Source organism: Rhinopithecus roxellana, chromosome 3 (genome assembly GCF_007565055.1).
Source record: "Rhinopithecus roxellana isolate Shanxi Qingling chromosome 3, ASM756505v1, whole genome shotgun sequence".
Taxonomy (NCBI): domain Eukaryota; kingdom Metazoa; phylum Chordata; class Mammalia; order Primates; family Cercopithecidae; genus Rhinopithecus; species Rhinopithecus roxellana.
In genome coordinates, this window is record NC_044551.1 from 92974476 (window position 1) to 93001990 (window position 27515).

Genomic DNA, 27515 nt, shown 5'->3' on the forward strand with positions numbered 1-27515 from the left:
CCCTGTTTCAGAGACTGGAGAAATGAATAACTCCCCCAATGCACATACACACCACACACACACACATGCATACACACACACACCACACACACACAAACACACAAATGTAATTAACATGGTTCTTAGTGATTCTTCCCTAGAGATTTTCGGCATGAAGCTTGGCTTATAGCACTGTCCTCCCATGTCTGATTCTAAGGCAGAAGTGAACTTCCTAAAGCTCAACCCCATCTCCCCACTCCTTATGGCCATGATTCCAAGCACAATAAATACATCTGGTTATGTTATCTCCTGGCTCCAAGCCCCCAGAACAATGGAAGGCCCTGGTGAGCCCTGTTGGGAACTGGGCCTGCCACACGACACCTTTGGTGGTGTCCTGTTCTGTTCCTCCCTCCACACGTCTGCAACTCCCACGCTGGGTAACTTTTACTTCTCTATATGTATCATACTCTTCCTTTTGCAAGAAACTCATCATGAACCTCACTTAAGTAGCCTCTTCTTCAATCACCTCATGCGGCTTGCTGTAGAAAGCCTCTCCCTTCCTGCCCATGCTAACTGCTCCTGCTTAGCCTCCCATGATATCAGTGCCCAGCATTTTCACTTCATGTGTTGCAGTACTGAAACTGCAGGTCTGTCATTTTCCCGCAGACGTCCCAAAGTTTCTTGAAGATGCAGACATATCTTACTCATCTTGGTAATTTTAATGTTACCACAGTGCTTGCCACAGAGAATCTCTGTTGACATAATGAAGGCATAGTTGCATAATAATATTATGCAATAAGCATTTATGAATTGCCTCCAAAAAGACTGGTGATATAAATGCACGATCCCACACAAGAGTTCCACTGAAGTGTCATTTCACTCTATATATAAAAGCAGCAAAGCTACACTGGGTTGATTCATTTTTCAATATTTTATGAAATTGTTCTATATTATGAAATTGTTCTATAATATGTATTTTGAGTAGCTTCTTGGATACATTTATTATGTAAGTTTTTTTGACAGCTATAGGATAAAAAGTGCCTTATTACAAGTGAGATACTTTAAAATGTGCACAGTATAGAACAAAATACATATGCAAAGTCAACATATGTTTTTACAAAACTATGGGCATTCTCCTTCAGCAGGTAACAAAGCACATGCATGTGCTTTTAAAAAAAATACATTTAAAGAGATTGTATGTACACTTGCTCTGTGTATGGAGATACCTGCTCTAAAGCGAAGGCTACAGGGCAATTTGTTGAAAGAAACAGATGTAAATTTAGAGATCAGAGGCAAAAAGTAACATGATCTTTAGTTCTGTGGGCAAATGTGGTTATCTGAAAAATTATGTCTGTGACATAGCTTATTTCATGAATATGTGAGGCACAGCTTTACCACACATTTGTTTGTTTGTTTGTTTGTTTATCTGAGTCAAGATCTTGCTGTCTTGCTCAGGCTTGAGTACTGTGGCACAGTCATAGCTCACTGCAGCCTTGAACTCCTGGGGTTAAGTGATCCTCCTATCTCAGCTTCCTGAACAGGCGGGACTACAGTGTGCACCACCACTGCCCAGAAAACTAAAAAACAAAAAATTTAGAGATGGGGGGGGGGGTCTCACTATATTGCCCAGGCTGGTCTTGAACTTCTGGCCTCATATGATCTTCCTGCCTTAGCCTCTTGAGTAGCTGAGAATACAGGCACGAGACACTGCATCCAGGGCATTTCTGACTTTTTTTCAACATTCTCTGGCTTTTAAATTCAAAGCATCCCGAAAGTCAATGAGTCACAGGATCTACGATGATGAACTAAGTTGGGACATAGTGAGGAGCAGGCAACTGAGCAACTCACTGGGGTCTTATCCTTCCCTCCAAGCATCACCATTCCTAAAGGATTCTGGAAGCACCTGCCCCTCCCCAGGAAAGAAAACATCACATCGCGACAATTTACTGAGAGCAACTAAGGAGGCTCAGAGATGACACCTTAATTTCATTCAAATATGTCATGCTTCATGTTGATTCTTCCCTTGCCTTTAGGATAGTTTTAAAAGATGTTAGACAGCAAAGATAACTCTCTGATCCAAAGCTTTTAAAATCACCAGTCTATTTTTGTTTTGTAATAGAAACGAATGTTTCAGAAAGGTACTCTTTGTCAACTTTGAGTATGAGATTCTTCAATGCCCTCTGACCTATCCATGTCTAGTAAACCATGGTGCACTTCAATAAAAAAACATGCTTTATACATACTATTCTATCATTAAAATTATGAATGCTGTCAAATGAAAGATGAATAAATGTAAAGTAAGCAAAAAGCTATAAAGCTGCCTGCACCATTAGGAAATGGACTGAGACAGTGACGAGGAATAACTTCTTGTCAGAGACAGGGGTAAAAGTATATAACATAGACTCGAGTTATCTAACTAGGTAATCAATCAGTTTATCAACCGTATTTACAAAAACAGAATAAACGTTTTCAAGGGTCTTTTGAAATAAATATATGGGATGTCTATGAATATTGTCTAAGGTTTAAATATTAATAACTTCATTAAAAACCTAAATGCCATTAACTTGTCATTAGTCAACTGCAGTAAAATATGTTTTTATGGTCCTTATTTTCTTTTCAATGTTCTGATATTTTAGTTAATACTTTCTCATATTTTTTTCCCTAAAAGATATAAATTTCAAACATATTTATTTCCAGTCTCCAGAAAAATTGGGCATTTGCAATTTGTAATGCCATTCCTCTGGCACATCTTTGCACTTCAAGATTTCTCAAATTATATCAGCTCCATGTTTTTTCTTTCTCTCTCCCACTCCCTGCTTCCACTAAGCTACTCTGTCTTAGATATTTTCTATGGTCTGGCTTGACTCCAAACCTGCAGAGGTTGAACTCGTGGTGAGGTCAGCAGGGACCCTGGGTAGGCCCAGGTTACCCTTTTCTCATGTTTATATGCCACACAGCAAAATGACCCAAAACAACTAGAAAGAATAATGCCCACACCATTTTACAGGTAATCTTCCCCATGAGATTGAAACCCTGCTGAAATGTTCACTCCCTGTACACAGAACATTTTCTAAGTCACACCTTTGCATATCATTCTCCAAGTGTTACCACTTGAAACAGCAGAGAAAACCTTAAAGGGTACATTTTAGTAAGTCATCATATGCTCATTTTGTTGTTGTTGTTGTTGTTGAAAGTTACCAAAGAAACTTTCCCTATCCATTCCAAAGACCATCTAAAGAAAGCATGCCTTCTCTTGTATTAACAATCTGGGAAGTATTTGCGACTATTTCCCTTGGCTTCTCTTTGTGTAATAATAACGATGAAACTAAATGGTGTCTATCCTAATAAGGTCGGGGGCACATCAGGTTATTGGCAGGGCAGAATTCTGGCTTTCTTGAAAAGATGAAATGCCTGTCTTCTGAGCCAAGGGCAGCCTGCCACCTCCACCACAGTGTGCCATTGAACGTGGAGAGGGTAACAGGATGGGAAAGTGTATAGTTGACCTATTGTTTAAAAGCGACTCCAGACATCCTTATTTGCTGTGTGTTAATTGAAAGAAACCATTTGTTTGGTGGCTAAGTTTGCTTCTGAAATTTGCTAAGAACTGAGTGTGATTTCTCAGAAAACCGAAGGCCAAGTTTAATTTTTCCAGCTTTCAACCTAATGCAGTATCCTTTTTTTTTTTCTTCTAAAGAGTGAAAGCCTTAAATGGAAATCAAAGTCTGTAGCACAAGAATGAACCCTCTTTGCCTGAACTGGTGTTTAAGGAGAGCTGAAGCTCTTCATTTCCTTTCTTGTTTCTGAGAAACTGGTTCAAAGGTCAAGCCTAATGGAATGTTTCAGAAGTTTTATTTTCCTTTGCAGGCTTAACGAAAGGCTTAGAGCTGACCCAATAAAATTTAGAGTATGAAGCGTTCAGTTGTTAAAGGAATTTCCATGGTTTTTCCCTTTAAAATAAATCCTATATAGATCAAAAGGCAGTGCCTTGATATTTCATTAAGCCAACACACATATAAATACATATATATCCCTTTTCCCTCTGACCATAAACACACATATAAATACATATATATCCCTTTTCCCTCTGACCATAAACACACATATAAATACATATATATCCCTTTTCCCTCTGACCATAAACACACATATAAATACATATATATCCCTTTTCCCTCTGACCATAAACACACATATAAATACATATATATCCCTTTTCCCTCTGACCATAAACACACATATAAATACATATATATCCCTTTTCCCTCTGACCATAAACACACATATAAATACATATATATCCCTTTTCCCTCTGACCATAAACACACATATAAATACATATATATCCCTTTTCCCTCTGATCATAAACACACATATAAATACATATATATCCCTTTTCCCTCTGACCATAAACACACATATAAATACATATATATCCCTTTTCCCTCTGACCATAAAGCTGTAACTGTTAATTTTTCTTTTGGATTGAGTTATCATCATGTGGACATCACTAGTATACAACTGATCAAGACATATACAATTATTACATACAATTATTAAAGCATACAAATTATGATATGCAATTATGAATCTTTAACATTATTCTACTGAAAAATGCATCACTTAATGAGTAGAGACAGGGTTTTAAAAAATTAATTTATGTAGCCATGAATGAATGCTATTTATTGCTAGAATAGGACAGGTCTGTATCAATCTGTAAACCTAAGATAAAATTCTAAGCCCCCCCAACCGACTGAACTAATCTCCTCTTGGCCAAGGGGACCCTAGAGAAGCCTTGAGAATGGAATTCCTGGACTCATTATAGCCCTTCCCTAGCTAAACACCATTAGGCTTTCTTTCCCAAGGGCTAAACAGAAACCAGCACTTTGCAAAGACTCACTCCACCACTCTATCAACCAAGCACCCGATGCTGCCCTTCCCTTTTGTGCTTTTGACAAAGCAACTGGCCAGCATTCCTTCAACATAGGAGACCACTGGCCATGGAGTGCTTCTCGCCAGTCTATGAGGACCATGCACAAATGGCTTTTATGTCCTCTGCTTCACCTTCCGATGTCCAGAGCCTAACTGTAGTACATTTAAATGTTGAGTCTCCACCACAAGGTGAACATGGGATGCAAGCTGCATATATGTTAGCCTATTATGCACGCATGCACCACCTCTTCGTGAATTTTTCTAGCTCCAGCTAAAACCTGCTGAATATGTACAACAAGTCACCCGTCCAGCAACAATTCTTGTTCCCTTTATCCCTCCCTTGAAGTGCTTGCTTTTTGGTTTCAACAGGATGCTCTGCTTCTGGCCTGCAGGTTGTGGTACCTTCTTTCAGAAATAAAGCCTTCCTTACCAAGTATACAGATGTGTGACTTCTTTGGTCAACAAATCTATTTCTATCTTTTGTTTTCACAGATGCAAGAGTTGAGGTTTGTCCATAGTAATATGCAGTGAAGTTCCTGGGGAGTCAGAGGCTGGCCTTTATTTGAGAAGAGGGTGGGATTACTGTGAGAGGGACATGGAAAAGAGACTCAGGGAAGAGCTGGTAGACATTGGATGTCTTGAAACTGATTGGCAGAACCCCTCACCAATGGGATACACCATCTCAGCCTGAAAGCCACTGATCTACAATTTAAAGGGTCCAATTCCTATCGCTAACCGTGTGAAAGCATCCTGAACAGAGTTTGCAGTACTGCGGCCTTCTAGGTGTACCTTTCTCTCTTCTCCCTCACAAGGCCTGTAATGAGCTGTGTGCCTCCACACCCTCACCCCTTTGCTCCTTGACAGCTCAACCCCAGGTTAGGGTGCCAAACTCCATGACAATGTGTAACAAATGGGAAGGCCTTTTTTTGTTCCCTGACAGCTCAACCCCAGGTTAGGGTACCAAACTCCATGACAATGTGTAACAAATGGGAAGGCCTTTTTCAATAAGGCAGAAGGAAAAGAGCCGGGCAACAGCGACCTCCAGATCGGATCCTCTTTAACGTTGATGTGAGATGAATCACAACTGGGGGGTCTTGTTAATGCAGATTCAGTTCAATAGGTGCGTGGGGGGCGCAGCTGTGATTCTGCACTTCAAACAATGAACTCGAAGTTTCAAGGTGATGCAGAGGCATCTCCTGGGACGCATGCTGCCTGTAAAGAATGGTCTTACATCTGTCTGTGCATTGGTGACTTCTGATGACCGTCCACCTAATTGGTAAGGAGCACATACAAGGCACTATCCGATTCCTTGATGACAATCACACAGCATGAAGTGCCTATGTCCATGGTCCACAGTGAGGCATCTCAAGCTAGAGGGTATGGTACAGGCTGAAGTTAACCAGAGAAGACAGCCTGGATATGGCTACTGCATTGAGTCAGATGGAGGTCAAGGGCCCGTGGGAAAGGACAAAGAAGGGTGAGTCAAGCAAGGGAAAGAATAAAGCTTTGAGCTAGTCTAAGTGATTCTGGGACGATGAGTCCAGATCCCCCAGCAAACTGACAAAGGCTCAGTGGGATAAAAAAAGAGACTTCAGGGGGATTTGGCCCGGGCTGGAAAAGGGGCAAGCATTGTCTGAAACCGTTGAAAGGTAAGTTGAAAATTTGGACTTTTTAAAGGGAATAGTTGCTGTGAGAAAAATCTAAAAGGTAAATTGTCTTCACAAACTATATTGCACCCTTCTAAAAAGTGAGTGTAAAATTTGTTGATTACATTATCAACTATATTAAACACCTGGATTCTCAAATCTAGACGTCTGATCAAATAAACGAAAACTCTAAGACTGCCAAGGTCAAGTGATCCTGGGGCCTTATTATGCCACAGAGGTTATAATTAAAAGTAGATTTACAAGGTCAAACAGGAGTAGCATCGTAACGTCATAGCTTGGTTTTTAATTTCTGCAATAAACTAGATGTGGTTGTGAAGAGATGTTTCTGATGATAAAAATTAGTGATTCAGATGTTAATGTGTGCAGAAATCATCTGAGGATCTTGTTAAAATACAGATTCTGATGCAGTAAATGTGAGGCAGGGCCTGGGATTCAGCACCCAGGTCTCAGGACCTTATTTCAGATACCAAGGATCCCGAGAAGGTGTTAACAAGTTTAAGTTTTGGTCAGTCTAGTGTTTGTAATTTTTTAAGTACAATAATACATTTTATGGAAAAATTCAAGATGTGGTAGGTTAAAGATTTCATTTCTGTGATTTTAAAACCAAAGGAATAAAATGGAAATGACAGTGATACTTATTTTGTAGAAACCATTTCATTCTCATAAGTGAGTAGGTTCAATTTATCAAAGCACTAGTGATTTACTGTATTAGGTTGATTTATACATATGTTTAATGGTTCAAATGGAAAATCAGAAAAAAGACTTTTTTCCAAATCTCATTTTCTATAACCTACACAAACCTTTTCAAATTTAGAGCAGATAAATGTATATGTGTTGAACTGCATGTTAAATTTTAAACACTACACAAAATTCTGTCATTTTTTTTTCGAGACAGTATCTCATTCTGTTGCCCAAGTTGGAATGCAGTAGTGTCATCACGGCTCACAGCAGCCTTGACCTCCCCAGGTTCAGGTGATCCTCCTACCTTGGTCTCTGGAGTAGCTGGGACTACAGGTGCTTGCCACCACACCTGACTATTTTTTATTTCTTTTGTATTTTTGGTAGAGATGGGGTTTGTGATGTTGCCCAGGCTGGTCTCAAAATTCCTGGGCTCAAGCAATCTGCCCTTCTTGGCCTCCCAAAGTGCTAGGATTACAGGTGTGAGGCATTGCGTCCAACCCAAAATTCATCTTCAGAAAAGATATATCTATATGAGCAAAATGAAGGGCCACTTAATCTGCCTCCTTCTGGGCTTTCTCTCAGTGGCTACCATACTCCCAACAGCCCCCTTTGAAGATACATGTGCAGATTATTGCAAAATCCCACTTCAGCTGAATGTTATGGAAATTCCCACTGACCCACAGACAACTCTGCCAAGAGTGGGTGAGCTGTGTCCAGCGTGTTTCATACTGGATACCCACTCATGGCTCCAGACTGAGCCTCTTGTATTAGTTTACTGGGCCTGTCATGCAAAATATTCTAGATTGGGTGCTTAAACAGGAGTTTATTTTCTCCCAGTTCTGGAGTCTAGAAGCCCAAGATCAAAGTGCTGGCAGCTTATATGCTGCCTGAGGCCCCTTTCCTTGGCTTGTAGATGACTAAATTCCCACTGGCCTCATGAAGTCTTTCTGTATAACCACATCTCTGACACCTCTTCCTCTTATTATAAGGACACCAGTCCTATTGGATTGGGGCTCACCCTAATGGTTTCATTTTGAGTTAATCATCCTTCTTTAAAATTTTTTGAGACAGAGTCTTGCTCTGTCGCCCAGGCTGGAGTACAGTGGCGCAATCTTGGCTCACTGCAACCTCTGCCTCCTGGGTTCAAGCGATTCACCTGCCTCAGCCTCTGAGTAACTGGGACTACAGGCATGCACCACCACACCCAACTAATATTTATATTTTTAGTAGAGATGGCGTTTCACCATGTTGGCCAGGCTGGTCTCAAACTCCTGACCTCAGGTGATCTGCCTCCCTCAGCCTCCCAAAGTGCTGGGATTACAGGTGTGAGCCGCCATGCCTGGCCAAAGTTAATCATCTCCTTAAAGGCTTATTTCCAAATACAGTCACATTCTGAGGTCCTGGGGGGTTGGGATTTCAACATATACATTTGGGGACAGAATTCAGCCTATAACACCTCTCTTAAGCAAGTCTGAATTCAGGGTGATACAGAGTGACCCACACTGGAGAGATGCAGAGAGAGGGCAGAGGCAGAAGTCCTGTGCGATAGCAGCCCAGGAAGCCAGAGCTTGGAGACCAGGAGAGAAGAAAGTGGTCAGAGGGACGTGGCAGGGTGGCAGGGTCATGAGTGCAGAGGCAGAGATCCACACTGCCAGGTTCTGCAAAGGGGCTCAGCAAATGCCCGATTCTCAGTGCCATCCTCAAGGCTCCTGCCATGATCCCAAAGCAGCTTTGGTATCCAGCACCGTGATCTGTTTTTCAATGAGACTCGTCTGGCTAAGGTTGCTGAAACAGCTTCCTGTCTCTTTCATACCCCTCTGGAAACTTACAACAAGCTCCTATTGACTGAGATAACCAGAGTCTATTTCATTCCTTGCAGTCTCTAAGTGATTACTGCAGTGAATGAGCTAATGCAGCATGTTACATACAGGGGCTTCAGCAGACAGTATGGGTCTGAATGATATACACATCACGCGTGGATGTACGTAAGGGTCCTGTTGTACGTTGCCTGTGTTGCCTTGATTTTTATTAAAGCAATAGTGAAGGATAATCAGACAGAAACTCGTTTCCTTTTTAAACATGAAAATTTATGGTTATAAAGAGTTCAGGCTGGGCGTGGTGGTTCACGCCTGTAATCCCAGCACTGTGGGAGGGCGAGGCGGGTGGATCACTTGAGGTCAGGAGTTCGAGTCCAATCTGACCAACATGATGAACCCCCACCATCCCCGCCCGCCTCTACTAAAAATACAAAAAATTAGCTGGGCTTGCTCGCTGGAACTGAGGAGGCAGAGGTTGCAGTGGGCCACGACAGCACCACTGGGCAAGCCTGGGCAAGAGAGAAAAACGCTGTATCAAAAAAAAAAAAGGAAAGAGTTCAACTTATACAGAGCAAGTCCAGCCTGTGTGTGTGTCTATGTGTAAGCATAAGCGCATGGACGCTGTTTAGCAAACACACACAGTGTTTGAGTTCCTAGAGGCCAGTTTTACAATATTAGCGCTATTGTCTGTTCCTTTCAAGCTGATTTATAATAAATTTAAGTCTGTTAATACTTCAGTCATCTTCAAAACAAAGGAATAGCAAATACATAGCAAGGCACCCTGCAGAAACGCTTCCGTTTATCTAAAAAATCCCATGCTTTGTATTTTCTTCTTTAATGTCGAAAGCACTTTTACTGCAGTATAGATGTTAATTGCCACTTATCTTAATGAGTTCTTTTCTAATATAACAGAGTCTGACTTGAAATATAGCAGACTTCTTTGTCAAGAAGAGATAGGAACAAGAGTACTGTTGGTTCCTGGAAGACAGGGGATGCTTATTTTTAATCTGCTTTCTTTGTGTTGGTTGAAAGCCTTCAGATTTAGCATTTTTGAGGTATGAGTTACTGCTTTCATCCTCAGCGTGAGGGGAAATTAACGCCTGTAGAAGTCAGGAAATAGAACTTTGGTTCTAAATGCAAAAGGCACTGTAGGAACTCCTGAGGTAATTAAAATATTAATAGAATTATGTGGTAGCTCACACAATCAGTTACTAAGGGTAATTTTTAATAAGACTATGGCAAGTCGCTTTCATTTAAATGTGATCTGTTTTTAAGTTGATATAATTTTAAACATGATTATTTTTTATTTATTTCCTAATTAACACATATGTCTGATTTTCCCATTTCAAGGGATGTGGAGCAGTGTTTACAATAATTATAATGGATAACAAAATTGGGACCCAAAAAAGATTTGTCGTATGAAATAATGGAATCACCCTACAAGAAGTGAATGTAAAGTTCTTCATTTATGTTAAAAACAAATTTTAAAATTTAAGATAAGATCACTGATTCATGGTTTTGCAGAAGTCACCTGTGAAAAGACTTGGCATTTTGTTTGATTCTACAGCTCAAATCAGTACGAATGTCCACTGCAATTAGAAACATGAGATTGAAAGTCAGATTTGGGTTCTGTTTCCAGCTCTCTGAGCCTCAGTTTCCCCATATGTAAAAGAGGCATTATAAAAAGTCATGTGATAGAGATTTGGGGATGATTAAATTAAATAATGAATATAAAATGCTCAACACTGAGCATGGAACTTAATAATTAACTTTCATCGTCATTGTTATCATCAACACTGCTATAAACGTTGTTGTCATCTTACTGTCAAGAAACCGTAAAGTGAACCCAGGTTTGCCCAAGGTAACGCTTGTTCTCTTTCTATACTTGCTGGTGAGATGAGAAGCATAATTTGGAGGGACATCAACCACTGTTGGGCCCTGAAGTGACAGCTCATGGAACAATGGCAGCTAGCACAGGGGCAGGAGCCTTGGGCATGAAAGCGAGGTGCAGGAACTGTCTCCCAAGGCCACTCTTTGAAAAAGGGATAGGTGTATTCTCAAATGATTTTAAAGGTCAGAAACAAGATCAATGAAGGAACTTACAAAAGATGCAGATTTCTGTATCAATATAAACTAGTGCATAAGGCTTGGATTATTCAAAGAAAAATAAAATGGTTCAAGAGATGGTCAGGGGCCTTTTGCTCAAGGCATCCAAGCAGGGGATGAATGGCAAGGTGTTGGGATCACTATTAGCTTAACTGATAAACAATCTCCAGTGCTCTTCAAACTCCAGAAGTCTTTGAATTGTGAATCCAGTATTTCTCCCTTTGGACATTTCCTCAGTTAAATAAATAATTATTGAGCATTTGAAGTTAAAAGCAAACTACCCAGAGATTCATCATCTGAGAGAACTGGACTCTGAAAAATATGATATGTGATTTACCGCAAACATTTCAGTCATGTTATTTGAGTTACATGGTAACAAGTTACATAATACTGTTTAAACTTTAATATTTAAAAAATATTCTTCAAGTCTTCATCTTTTTAAAAGCATTTTTACGCCAGGCACTGTAGCTCATGCTTGTAATTCCAACCCTATGGGAGGCTAAGGCAGGAGAATCACTTGAGCCCAGGAGTTCAAGACCAGCCTGGGCAGCATAGCAAGACCCCTTCTCTGAAAAAAATAATAAAAATAATAAAGGCTTGTGGCCAGCCTGTAGTCTCACCCACTTGGGAGGCTGAGGTGGGAGGATCATTTGAGCCTGGAAGTTTGAGCCTTCAATGAGCTATGATCATACCACTGCACTCTAGCCTGGGTGACAGAGCAAAAACTTGTCTCAAAAAATAAAGGCATTTTTATAGTACATTTTGTTTCCTGAGCATTCAATTCACTATATATGTGCGTGCACACATGTGTGTGTCCACATGTGCACATGTGTCGTGAACAGGTAAAAAAAGAAAAAGCAGCATTCGGAAAACATTCTTTACCAAGGTTTACCTAGTAATAAAATATTTATAACTAATATTCATTAATGAGATTTAATAATATAACGTCCAGCAATAAGATAAATTTTGTTACTATTTCAAAATAGCACATAAAATATAATGGAAATGTATAAATAATTCCTTAAAAGTGCATATTGTCATACTATTAGTCAAATTTCGTGGTTTGAAATGGAACAAATTCACGGAATGAGTTTGATAGAGTCGATTGAAAGTGCAGCTGCTAATTTGGGCCCACATCAACATTAAAAATGTGCCATTGTATGCGTTTCTGTTATGATGAATAACTAAATAGAAGATAGTGTTCTATTGTAAATCACATTCACAAAAAGTGAGATTCTTTTAGCATGTTTGAAAAATTGCTTTTGAGATAGTGTACACCAAGGATTACAACCTCCCAAAACGGGATTAATCAAACATGATTAAAAGTTTTTGTTACTGCTACAATTTACACATTATGTCAGTAAGATGTCTTAACCATGACTTTTGTTATTTGATAGACAAGACATTTATAATACCCTTAGTATATCTGGGTATATCAGTCTTGGTGTCTTTTTTATCCATTTGTTTCATCAATCAAATTTTCAAAATAAGAATGCTTTTGTGACTTATCACTACCAACATGACTGACACTTCTTTCATATAATTTAAGAGTTATATTTGACTTTCATGTTAAAAACAACAGTATATAGAACTCAGTATTTGCTGCAGTACCTACAAATACATTAGCTATGATAACAATCCTTAAGAGATTCACATTTTATGGAAAATAACATACAATCACAAAATAAAACCTTCTTAGCAAATGGGGCTATAAAGTGAATTTTTGATGTTTAATAAGCGATCTTCTCAGTGACTGCTGGCTTTACAAAGAAAATTGGATAAGACATTTCTGTGGGTTTTTTTGTTGGAGTATAGGATGACTAGTCAAAAGAGAAAAGACCAAAGCTTTGCCACAATCCAAATGACTGAGCCAACCATCAACAAGAAAATCCCAACCCCTCAGAACCAATCCTTTTGTATCCTATGACTTAGAGTAACAGAAAGCCAACACGGCTTCTCTGGTTTCAACTCTAATGATGAAGTGGAACCGTTATGACTTCAAGTTATTATTTCAAAATGCAGTATTTGCTTAAACACTTCTCACTGAATAATACTAAAACTCTTAAACAGAGAAGAGATACTGGTCTACAATAAGAAAAATAAGGTAGATGCCAGAAATGACAAATACAACAGAGACCACACATCCAATAAGCAATGGATCCGGGATGCCAGAGTTACTGAGACAATTTCCTTCATTCTTCCCAACTCCTACACAGATACTGGTACCACCATTCATCCTCTGAAAAAATCATAAATAAACTCTTTCTTTTACCTTTTTACCTTTTCATTTTTTTTTTGCAAAGAAATAAAAATATTCGTGCCAACATGTTCTGCAGTGTGGATTCAATCTGTGCTAACAATGTAGACGGAGGTCCGCAAACTCACCTGGCACCAATGTATTTTCAAGAAGTCATTTCACATTCTGAGTCTGCATTTATGTAAGTCATTAAATATGGGATATCAGTTTCTGTTCACAAAGGAGGATTACATCAAAGATGTAAGTAAGCCTACTTTGAAGATTGTAATGTGCTATAAACATATGTTTATAATGATAAAGAGGTTTATATAGTCTGGTGTTTAGTGGTAAATAAAATGTTAACAAATTCTCCTAACCGTATGTAAATATATTTCAAAAGATTGAAAGGTTTAAATAATAAGCCATAACGCCAAGATAAATAAATGTGAGCTCTAGAAGTTAAACATATTAGTTCTGGTAATATTCACCTACGAGGAATCAAATGATAATATTTAAGGGAAAATGCAAAAATCTTGTCTTGAAAGAAGTACTATATTTTGGACTTGAAGTTTAAATTTGGCATGTCTCTTCATTAAATAAAAACATGTTGAGACATTCCTTCATTTTAGGAAAACCTGATAAGAAACCCATTAGTATAGTTTATGCTCTGTACATTTTGCATGATGCCAGATAATGAGTCCCTTTTATAATAAAGCACAATAGTTCGGTTCTGGTTCTAGATTTGTTTTTTCTTTTTTTTTTTTTTTTGGTCTGTAGGTCTGAGCTCAGGATGAATTTATAATTCATATAGCACTAATTTGCATACAAATTTGACGCATACAAAAGCTTAGGGGTCAATATTCTCTCATTCATTCTAACCCTTCTTATTGGTGTTTTTCTTTTTTGGTTTATAACAGGCACTCAATAAATATAAGTGACATAATCCATAACTTGAAAAGGTAAGAGCTGTGTCAATATATTGAGAGAAGAAAAAAGGCTGCAAAAATGACAGTAACATAAAATGGAACGGATACACCATTTAATAAAATAAAATGCATTTAATAAAATACAGAAGCTACGCTGCAGCTAGAGAAAATATAATTTGGTTTCTTATTAAGCTAAATTCCCTAATATAAAAATGTAAAGTATTTCCATTGGAGATAAAATGTTCATTGTCAATTTAAACCTACGATGTTAAATATAAACAATGTCAATTCAATTATATAATTTTGTCTTTTAGCATTTCTTAAGGGCTCACTATTATGCTATTCCTATACATTTTCAGTAGCATATCAAGAAAGACTATTTTAAAATAGGGAATATGTTGAGGTATTTTCTGATGAATATGCTTGCCATACATGCCAAGAATACTTAAGATCTGGGGCAGGTTTCAGGACCAAGACTAGAAAGAGTGCTGTTGAGACTGAAAATCTAGATAACCAGGACAGTGAATATAGTAAACGAAAGAATGCTTCTGATTTCTAGTAGATAACAGTAAGCATGTATTACAATTCACTTTTACAATGGGGTTATACCAAATACAATATTTAACATGGATCTTCCAAGCAGGTTTGAATTGTGCTAAAGTAGCTATCTCAACAAAAACCCCATAAAACGATCCCATTCTGCCTTTTATATTTGCAGAAGTGATTTCTTTTTGCAAAAGAATCTATGCCAACCCCTCAGTACAGTACACAGGAACTTGTGTGCTCCACCAGTGAAAATTTGTTGAGATGAATTTTAAGTACAACACCAGAGTCAAGCCACCTGCCCTGCCATAAAGAAATATCAGCAATCTGACATATCAATAGTATTCACAGATGCAGATATATATTTATGGAACTCTATCAGCATAAATCCAATGGCTATGAATAAAACATCATTTAAGTCTCCTGGGACTCAAATCCAACTTTGTAAGCAGAGCATTGCTAAACCCCTTGCCACTGATGGAAAAAAGAAAGAAAGAAAGAAAAAAAAAAAAACAGCAATAACAACCACAAAAACAATACCTCCATAACAACAATTTCTCTAATATATTATGGTCCAGTTTTTATCAGTCTTTAAACAACTTCATCCTAATGTTTATTTTCAGTCATGCAAAATTTCTAAATTTTCAATTTTACTACAACTGGGAAGGTGTACCCCTTTGCAATCTGATAAACAGAAATACACATGATGACAAAACATACTTCCACTGAGACAATAAAATACGTGGGCCATGCTATCTGAAGTCAAATGACATAGCCTCCAGTCCCCAGTTTCCCCTGCATTAAAGACCGCTGTTTACATCTCATCAAGTAGCTAAATGTCAAGCACATATAGATACTCTGATCAAAAGATCATCTTTGTTTTTGGTGGTGAAACACCAAAGATACTAGGGATCCATTGCAAACACACACATTCCAAGTCAAACAAAAGAAAACCCAAGAAAAGCCAACCCTTTAATAGTCAATGACATAAATGCAACATGACGGGAAATAAATTACAGTACCAGGTTACAAAACCTCTTTAGACATCATAGGGAAAGAAAAAGGTTTTTACCCACCTGGGATCTTTCTGAATACTATCAATGGACGGGGACCTGGCCAAGGTGCCTTCGGGCGGGAGAGCAGGGCCGGATTTGCTGTATGGAGACTCAACAGAGGGACAATACTGCAGCTGTCGGTAGGGGTCCGCGTAATTGGAGGCCGGGCCGGCGGCATAGCTGGCCCTCTGGAAGGTGGCCGCGGCGGCATTCTGCGGGCCGTGCTGGCTGCCTGTGCGCTGCAAGGGGACGGAGTCGACACCAGGGGAAGATGGGGCTACGACAGGAAAGTAGGGACAAAGTAAAAAATTGAGGACCTGTTCACAGAAACGGTTAACCAGGTCTAGGCAGGGGCAGGGGAAGTTACACACATAAAAAATAGGGGATTCGAAAGAATAAAAAAAAATTAATCCATCATATTTGAACCAATACATTCAGTGTTATCCAGTCAAATGATAATCAGTATGCCTAAGAGACAAACCTTTCAGGAATGGGGGAACGCATCTGTTGTGTGCCTATTGCTTACCCACATCCAAGAGAAGGTGTGTTCGGCTGCAATATAAACTTTGTGCAAAAGTAAAACTCAGGAGATATATACAGAGAATACTTTCTAAGGAGGCATGGGAAGTTAATTCTTTATTGTTCAAGTTGAGAAAATTCAGAATGTGTTCAGGTAATGTTATATTATTAAGGATGTAAAACAAATTTAGCAATGTAGTTAATTTTCTTGAATCAAAGAAAATAAGAAGAAATGAGAGGCAGTGTATGAATGGGGGTGGAGATGGGGAGAGGTGGGGTTCACATTTCCATAATTAGCACAAGAACATTCAATACAGGACTGCTCTAGTTTCTGTAAAGTAACTCCCGAAAGATTTTTATATGCTTCTTTTTCAAGTGAAGCTGTCACAGGAACAAATACATTTGGTGAAGGGAGAATAAGGCAAAAACCAACCCAACTGCAAGACAGACAAAATAAAGGAGCTGACTTAGCTTTTCTGAAAGTATTTGCATCTTCTCAATGCGTCCAAATTGTTTTGAGAAGATTTTACACTAGTTACTAAAATCAGTTTGACTATTTTCAAACTGAATTTCAATTTTTTGTTTCCCTCTTGGATTCTTTTTAGATCCTTTCATGTCATTATTTTTATCCAGTTCTCAAAATATATTTGACATCTAAGGTTTGGTTGATATATACAATGAAAATAGCATCTTTGATTTCAGTAGAAGATGACCAGTTATGAACTGCTTTAATGACTGCTAGTCATGATCCACAGTAGACAACTCACTTGCTTTCTGGTGCTGTAGAGCAGACTTCATATCCAAAATAGAGCCAGTGGCTAGATAGGACCATTTATGACATGGGTGCTCTAAGGAATTGCTCTAAGGAATTAGGTTCTCATTATCAATTACACTTCTCTGACTTCCTAACCATTTCTTAGTGAACAATGATAGAGCTTACTTTATCCTCTTTTACATTGGGGACATACGCCAAAACAGAGACAAAGGAAATTATGTCACGCTATGAAAATAATTATTTAAAGAGGTAAGGAAATTGTGTTGAAATGATGAAAAGCTGCAAAGTGAAGGGGAGGAATATACTTGAATACCAAGGATTGACTTAAGAGTTCAGGGCTCTTCTTTCCCAATGAACTTTGAAGACTTCATCTTAGAATTACAAAAATGTAGGAAAGTAGGTTCTGCGACATGACAAAAATGGCAAAAATATTTAAGAGAAACTTTATAAACAAAAAGTGTATATATTCCCAGAGGGACAATATTTTGAAATAATGAAGGTTGTCCTGATGTGTTAAGTCTCAAAATAATCAGATTAGGCTAATAAACATTAATTGCAAAATCAGAAAATCTGCTTTATGTCTTTATGCAAGTCCTTAAGGATTTATCATTTCTCCAAGGTATTACCAGCATGTGTAATTAAAATCCACATTTTTAAATTTATGCATAATGTGCCTTATATTATGGTAAAAGGGGTTTAAAATAGACAAGTCATAAACTTGCTCTTGGATGAACAAATGTACGGAGGTAAACAAAATTTCATTTTCTATGAGTTGTGATAAGCTAGCCAGAAAATCAAGGGCAAAAAAATAAAACTAAGTACATCTGGCATTTTTCATAGATGTGCATTTTTTTTTCCATTCAGAAACTAAGTATCAACATTTAATCTTGCTGAAAATGGTCTTCAGAAAAGAAATACTTTTCTATGCAAAATCATTTGCTATTAATGTGTTCAATACAATGATTAAAGTGTCAGAGATCAGGAAATAACATTGAAATTTAAAGAAATCTTTTTGTTAAAAAAACAACAGAGTAGGTAAGGAGAACAATTTGACTACCCACACAAAAAACTCTCAAAGGACCATGAGTTAAAAGAAAATATAACAAGAAAGAGTTTAGGACAAACTCTGCCAAGCAGCAGACAATAAATTATGAATAATATAAGAGGGACTGGTTCAAAATGTGAAAATAGGGTGCGAAATTCAATTAATTAAGCAGAAACAGGAAGGCAACATTTTGGTATGTATGGAGGAAGAAAAGGTAGAAAAAAGTTTATGAATGTTATTCGGTTCCTATTTATATTTCACTTTAGCCCTTTTCAGGGAAGTGTCCTGGAGCTCTTTCAGAGCTTGGCTGCTAGAGGTGGAGAACTGGTTCCTATCCTGGCCTTTGGTCAGTTCTTGGCACTGGACAGGTTCACCGAGCTCTCCAAGCTCCAGTTTCAATGTTATTGAAGAGAAAAAATGGCTTCATGGGATCATTGTTTGATTTCAACCCAGGAAAAGTGTTAAATAACTAATATGGAGAAAATATTAAACAAATGAATTATTAATATTACCACCATTAACGATGTTGAAATCAATTGACAGTAGAAAAGGGGATTGTACACTTGGCACTGGGAGAAAGGCCCTTTCACTGGTTATCAGACTATATAGCTCCTTTTGAGTGCTGGGCTCTGCTGTAAGTGCTTTATTTGTATAAATTCATGTTTTCTCCAACAATCCTTACAAGAGAGTATACACATCATTTTCACCTTACAGACAGGAAACTGAGGCTCAGAGACATTAAGAACTTGCCAGAAGTCAGCTGATAATAACAAAAAAGGAACTGAAGTCCTTGGAGTTGGTTTCTAGAGTTTATGCTCATAGACACCATGGCTACCAGGGCAGGTTTAAAACCTCAAATTATTGAATTACCTAATACAGTCAGAAAACTTAGAAAATTGGTGAGGCCTAAAATGAAGGGAAATGTCTACTATAGGTACAGAGAAGAGATGGGTTCATTAAGGAATTAACAACCTGAATATTATATTGAGAAATATTACCAATTGGTATGCTAACTAATTTATACTATTTCTCATTAAATTTACACTATTTCTCTACTAAAGGTACAGATAAAAGACAGGTTAATTAAGGAATTAACAACCTGAACATTATGTTGAAAAACATACTACAAATTGGTATGTTAACTAATTTACACTATTTCTCATTAAATTTACACTGTTTCACTTTGGGAGGCTGAGGTGGGCGGATCATGAGGTCAAGGAGTTCGAGACCAGCCAGGTCAACATGGTGAAACCCCATCTCTACTAAAGATACAAAAAATTAGTCAGGCGTGGTGGCGCGCACCTGTAATCCCAGCTACTAGGGAGACTGAGGCAGAAGAATTGCTTGAACCCAGGAGGCAGAGGTTGCAGCGAGCTGAGATCGTGCCATTGCACTCCTGCCTGGGTGGCAGAGTGAGACTCCGTCTCAAAAGAAAAAAAAAATTTACACTATTTCTCTACTAAAGATACAGAGAAGAGTGGGTTCATTAAGGAATTAATAACCTGAACATTATATTGAAAAACATATTACAAGTTGATATGTTAACTTACACAATTTCTCAAATTGAATTTATTGAGATATGCAAAGAAGTACAAAAATTATGCCCAATAAACCTAACTTTGTTCATTCCTTGGAAAATCAAAAAATAACAATATATATTTCTATCTTAATTTTATTATAAAGTGTTTTATATCTTAGTTTAACCAGTGATATCACTATTATGAAAAGAGGTTGGGATATGAAATCTAAGATGAGAAACAACTTTCAAAAAAATTATGTATTGTAAAAAATCACAATCATGTGCAGTTTCAGCCTTGTCAAATGGTCTTTTAGAAGCATCATTCCCAAATCCATGCTTTAAACTTCTTTCAGGTCATAATAAAAAAAACAGTTGATGAGAGTTTCAAAATAGAAAATCTCAATCCAGATTGGTGCTGTTATAGTAAAATAAGTTGGAGGTTAATCAATGTAATGAAAATAATGTAAAATACCAGTACAATTGGAGAGAAAACACACTGTATTAAAGGACAGGTTATATAATCATACGGAAGAAAATGTATGAGAATCTAACGGATCTCAAACCAACCATTAGTAATGTAACAACGTAATACCTTACTTCGCAAAAGTATATATATAAAAACAATGACTTTAAATGAATGAAAATCGTTAAAGATCTAATATGTAGAGAATATTAAATTATTTAATATTATTTATTAATTATATTTAATTATAATAGCTACATAGTTATATATTATAATATATATAATTATAATTATAATTAATTATAATAGCTATTATTATTACCATTAAGAACTCTGAAATCAATCAATATTAGAAAACAGAGAGGTGCATATGGCATTGGGTAAAATGTCACAAAGATTCAGGATTCAAGTCTCCCATCTGGCCCTAACTGTTTAGACATTGATGGGGCTTATGCAATCCTTGGCTCTCCATTACTATGGATAAATTAATATCGGTCACACTATTAAAACACTTTCCTTTAATACATTTTTTCCCTTAATTTCTGGACTACTGAACACTTTTCCTTATTTGCGTTTTAAAGCTCAGTTGACCAAACGATTCTCCTTGTAGGATTACTCTATCCAATTGAACCCACTCAGGGCAAACACTGGAGAGGGAAGGTGCTTCATCAGCTCTGTAAACACACTCCTCTCTCGTCTCACCTGCTCTGCAAACAGCCCTTTCTCCCCTCAATAAGCTCTTAGAATTCAATGAACTGCATCACTGGTCTCTTTGGGAGATTTCACAAGTAGCCACTTCAGCAGCTGACTCGATACTTCAATAGATACCTATGCTTTCATGAAATTATCTGTTTGTTTTCTGCAGAGCTGCACAAATAAAGGCCTAGTTTATAAAGGAAAAGCAAAGAGATGTTTTATGTTTATTTGCTATATTTGTTTGGAAAAGGGGAAGAGGCATCCTTTTTAATAAAGTGAAATATTCTGCTTTGTGATAGACAATTGCAAGCATTATTTACTGACAAAGGAAAAAAGAACAGAATAAAATACAAGAATCTGGGCACACAGTTATAGAAACTTGGTGCAGGGAATATAAGGTAATGTTCAATAAAGAGGAAGAAAAAAAGCACTACTTTTTGGATTATTTATCTTTGCCTTTAAGTATATCTGCATATACAGATAAATATGAAAACATAAAGCACATTTACATGTTATGTAAATACAAAATAAGCATATAATAAAGTAATTAAAGAATGTCCCTCTGAAGGTTCAGAAAATAAGAATAGATGAGGTGACAATGGGTCACCTCATACTCTTAAATGACCTACATACTCTTAAAAGGAATTCAACTCCGTTTCTTTAGGGATAGGGAAACTTTAGCACCCAATCTGACATGTATCCAAGAATGTCATCATTAAGAACTGAAGTATAAATATTTTGCAATTTTCTGTGCTCAGCACAATTTGATCCATCTAAATTCGATGGAAGAATACTCAAGGATAAATTTAAACATACAAAATTTAAAATATTTTCATGTATTACTATCTCTGTGGGGAGAGGCATTTAATGCATGATTCTTAGTAGTAACGGGATAATCGTCATTGGTGTTAATCTTGTTTTCCTTGCTGTTATTGGAAAAGAAGACATTAAAAACACCAGAACAGGCCAAACATGCCTACCACATTGGTTATCAAACTGAAAGTGGGAGCATGTGTATGAATATATCGTAGATATATTTGAAAGAGAATATGATGTAAAACCCTATCCTTAAACAGCTTTCATAGTTTCCTTCTTGTTATATCCTTGAAAGAATTTAAAAATGCAAGCTCTTCATCTGGACAGATGGCTAATGCATGTGGGGTTTAATACCTAGGTGTTGGGTTGATGGGTGCAGCAAACCACTATGGCACATGTTATCTACATAACAAATCTGCATGTCCTGCACATGTATCCTGAAACTTAAAAAAAAAAAAAAAAAAATCAAGATGAGATACGTGGTACTATGACCATGTTGGAACTTTGAATAACATTTTTGTGACGGTGGTGACTATACTTATCTTAACCAATAGCCTTGAAGTGAGCAGATAGATTTCTATGTAAGCACAATTTTCAAAAAATGCAAGTTCCTCATTAGGTCTTCATGATATAAATTAACAGGAAAAAAACAACAACAAATGATTAACAGAGAGGATCCTGTTCAATCATTGGCAATAGCTACTACTATTTCTAAGAATGTTATTGTGATATACAGCATAATGGACTCCAGCAGATTTGTAGAACTTGGTATAAAAATTAAAAATGTAAATAAGTGAATTAATAAAAAGGAAAGAAAAATAATCCCACGTTTAATCCTACATATGTATGTATTTGCATCTATTTAAATGCACATTTAGCACTGCGTGTTTCAATTTTCCTCTGATTTATAGTGTGCGCAACTGGAGTCACAATGAATGATGATACACATTTTTTTTTTTTTAACCATTCCAAGCACATTTTCAGCCATCAATGGGAAAGGATAATAATAAATGCTACATGTATTTGGAGCTTCCTATTGTGCCAACTACCATATTAGGGGCTTCTACACAGGATCTCATTTAATGCTCACAACAGCCTACATGGCAGGTACTACTATCGCTAACATCACCCTCATTATGTCACTGAAAAGCAGTGACAGGACAGTGGGCAGGGCTGGGACTGAAATGTAGCAGCGGACTCCAGGGTCTGCGTGTTTTACCCTCTCTCCTCCACTGTTGGGCACTAGAGGTGAGGGCAAGCTTGGTTAATAAAACCTACACATTTTGAAGGGCAGTATGTTTGGCAGAAATGCCAAAAAAAAAAAAAAAGACTAAAATTTAATGTGACATGGAGTGTAACTGGTTAAATCCCTATGACCTAGATAATTGGCCCCATCATAATATTCCCTGGGCTCGGCATGGTGGCTCATGCCTGTAATCCCAGTACTTTGGGAGGCTGAGGTGGGTGGATCACGAGGTCAGGAGTTCGAGACCAGCCTGGCCAACATGGAGAAACCCCATCTCTATTAAAAATACAAAAATTAGCTGGATATGGTGGCAGAAACCTGTAATCGAAGCTATTTGGGAGGCTGAGGCAGGAGAACCATTTGAACCCAGGAGATGGAGGTTGCAGTGATCCGAGATGGTGCCATTGCATTCCAGCCTGGGTGAAAAGAGCAAGACTCCATTTCAAAAAAAAAAAAAAAAAAAAAAAAAAAAAAAAATTGTATTATCATTTTCTTTGGTTGCTTCTTCGGAAAGAAATGTAGAAGAATATCCTTCAATTGAAGACAGAAAGGGCTTAGGGGAAGGTCAATGAATAGAATTTTCCATAAAAATGGAAATAGGGCAGTTGGGTGGAGAATGCTAATGTATCCACAGTGGACTTATTTCTTTACCTTGAGTAAGATGAGGGGACCGAGCAAACTCATCACAGGACAGAGAGAGGCAGGCCAGAAGGAGAGGCTGCATGGGGCAACCTGAGCAGGTTTCCTAGTTGCCAATCTCTAGAGAGCCAGACGAGATGAGATGCATTATTCATGTGGGTTTACAGGAGGCTCAACAATGTGGTGATAGAGCTGGGTTTGCTCTCAAACAAGAACTAGTTTGCTGAGAACAGAATTAGCTGTGGAAAAAATTTGCTCTGCCATCTTAAGCACTAAATGATTTTACATCAAGTACTTGGCAATATGTGGTTATGGCATAAAAGGTATATTATATTCTTTATGCATCCAAATGTCCACCGCTGAATAAGAGGCTCAAAAACAAACTCCAAGGAAGCTTAAGTGTTCCAACAAAATACCTCAGCTGGCTAAGGGCCTTAAATTAGGGATATAGCTTGGAATCTGGTGGATTTAAAACCACAGGTGCTGTGACCCTTTTTATTTTGTAAAAATAAGCATTTCCATGTCAAGTGTATTCCATGCTGATCTTGATCTATTCATTTGTCTATACACTTGCAACATTTCTGAGAACATTTCCAAGAACAGTCATAAAAATACATTTTAGAATAAAGAAAATTATTATTAGACCTAAAGGAAGAGATAGACTATAATATATGAACAGTAGGGAACTTTAACCCCACTTTCAAGTATGGACAAATTATCCAGAGAGAAATCAGTAAGGAAACATCAGACTTAAACTACACTCCAGACCAAAGGCACCTAACAGACATTTATAGAACATTCCATCCAACAGCTTCAGAATACACATGCTTCTCAAGTGCACATGGAATATTCTCCAGGATAGATCATATGTGGCCACAAACAAGTCTTAACAAATTTAAGAAGACAGAGTCAACACCAAGTATCTTTTCTGACAAAAATGCTATTGAATTAGAAATCAACAAGAAAACCTTTGGAAACTTTACAAGTACATGGAAATTAACATGCTCCTGAACCAATCAATCAACAATTTAATGAAATTAAAGGGCAAATTAAAAATTTCCTTGTGACAAATGAGGATGGAAACACATCCTACCAAAACCTATGGAACACAACACAAGCAGTTATAAGAAGGAGTTTAGAGCAATAAACACCCATATCCAAAAAGAAGAAAGATTTCTAATAAAAACCTAACGGTGTACTTCAAGGAACTAGAAAAACACAAACAACCTAAACTCAAAACTGGGAGAAAGAAGAAAACAATAAAGGTAAGAACAGAAATAAACCACACAGAGACTAAACACCAATTCCAAAGATCAACAAAATGAAAAGTTTGTTTTTTAAAAACATACACAAATCAATAAATCTTCAGCAAGACTAAGAACAAAAGAGAGAAGACTTAATTAAATAAAATCAGAGACAAGAGACAAAACCGTAAGAGATGATTGCGAACAATTACACACCAATAGATTTGATAACAGAAGAAACAGATAAATGCCTAGACACATACGACCTACCTGGATTAAATTAGGAAGACAGAGAAAATCTCAACAGACCAATAATTAGTGATAAAATTGAATCAGTAATAAAAAGTCTCCTATCAAAAAAAAAAAAAAAGCCCAGGATTTTGCTGCTGATTTCTACCAAATGTCTAAAGAACTAATACCAATTCTCCTCAAACTAGTCCACAAAATTAAAGAAGAAGGAATGCTTCCAAATTCACTTTACTAGGCCAGCAAAACTGGACAAGAACACAACAACAAAAGAAAGCTATAGGCCCACATCCCCGATGAACATAGATATCAAAATTCTCAACAAGATACTAGAAATGCAACAGCACACTAAAAAGATCATTCACTATGATCAAACAGGATTCATCCCAGGGATGGAAGAATGATTTAATACATGGAAATATATAAATGTGACATATCACATTAATAGAATCAAGGATGAAAACCATATCATCATTTCAATAGATTCTGCAAAGAATTTGGTAAAATTCAACATCCCTGCATGATAAAACAAAAAAACTCTCAACAAATTAGGTATAGGAAGTATGTACCACAACACAATAAAAGCCATACATGACAAACCCACAACTCCACAGCTAATATCATACTGAACAACAGGAAAGCTAATAGCTTTTACTCTAAGGTCGGGAACAAGACAAGGATGCCCACTTTCACCACTTCTATTCAACACAGTACTGGAAGTCCTAGTCAGAGTGATTAGGCAAGAAACAAACACAAAAGGCATTCAAACTGGAAAGGAGAAAGTCAAATTGTCTCTGTTTGCAGAGATGGCATGATCATATAAATGGGCAGCCCTAAAGACTCCACACATAAAACAAAGCCTGTTAGAATTAATAAATGAATTCAATAATATGGCAGGATATCAAATCAACACACAAAAATCTGTAGCACTTCTATACACTATCTGTACAGAAATGTACTAAATGAAAAAATCAAGAAAATAATTTTATGTATAATATTAATAGCTACAAAAAATTAGGTAGAAATAAACTTAACTAAGGAGATAAAAGGTCTTTACACTGAAAACTATCAACCTTCAATTAAAGAAATAGAAGAGGACACAAATAAATGAAAATATATCTCATGCTCATGGGTTATGACAATTAATATTGTTAAAATGGCCATACTACCCAAAGTGATCTACAGATTTACTACAATCCCTACCAAAATACCAAAGATATTCTTCACAGAAATAGAAAACCTATACTAAGATTTGTATGAAAACAAAAAAAAGGCCCTTAATAGCCAAAGCAATCTTGAATACACAGAACAAAACTGAAGGCATCACACTATGTGACTTCAAAATATATAACAAAGCTAGAGTAACCAAAACAGCATAGCACTAGCAGAAAAACAGACACTAGACTAATGGAACAGACTAGAGAGTTCAGAAATAAATTCATGCACCTACAGCCAACTTATTTTCAACAAAGGTACCAAGAACGTACATTGGGGAAAAGACGATCTTTTCAATAGACAGTGTTGAGAAAATTGATATCCACATGCAGAGGAATGAGACTAGACCCCTAATTCTCAGCATATACAAAAATCGTCTCAAAATGAGTTAAAGACTTAAATGTAAAACCAGAAACGTTGAAACAACTGAAAGAAAACATAGGTAAAATGCTTCACAACATTGGGCTAGGCAAGAATTTTTAAAGTAAGACCTCAAATGCACAGGTAATATTAATATTAATAAGCAAGCTATTAGTATTAATAGACTGAGGAGACAATCTATAGAATGGGAAACGATATTTAAAAATGATACATCTAACAAGTGGTGAACATCCAGAATGTATCAGAAACTGCAACAACTCCATAGCAAAACGAAAAACAAAAACCCCAAATAACCTGATTTTAAAATGTGCAAAAGACCTTACTTGACATTTCTCAATACAAGATATACAGGTATATAAAATAGGCTAAACATAACTAATCATCAGGGGAATGTGAATCAAAACCACAAAAACTACCTCACTCCAGTTAGAATGGCTACTGTCAAAAAGAAAAAGAAAAGTGTTGGCAAGGACGTGGAGGAAAGGGTGCACTTATATACTGCTCATGGCATTATAAACTAGTTCAGCCACTATGGAAAACAATATGTTGGTTCCTCAAAAAATTAAAAATAGAGTTACCATGTGACCCAGCAATCTCACTCCTAGGTATATACCCAAAGAAAATTAAATCAGCATGTTAAAGAGATACCTGCACACTCACATGTTTATTGTAGCACTATTTACAATAACCAAGATATGGAATCAAACTAAGTGTCCAACAGTGGGCGAATGGATAAATAAAATGTAACACATATACAAAACAGAATGCTATT

The 27515-nt window shown here is 37.1% G+C and overlaps 1 protein-coding gene across 7 annotated transcripts in view; it reads right to left on the reverse strand.

The window, feature by feature from the left end:
• Positions 1-27515, reverse strand: part of CTNND2 (catenin delta 2) — a 943187-nt gene that overhangs the window by 347910 nt on the left and 567762 nt on the right. For all 7 annotated transcript variants that reach the window (XM_010356592.2, XM_030927650.1, XM_010356588.2 and 4 more), the window contains one exon: positions 15961-16216. In XM_010356592.2, the coding sequence (XP_010354894.1) occupies positions 15961-16216 (256 nt within the window). The remainder of the gene's footprint in view (positions 1-15960; positions 16217-27515) is intronic.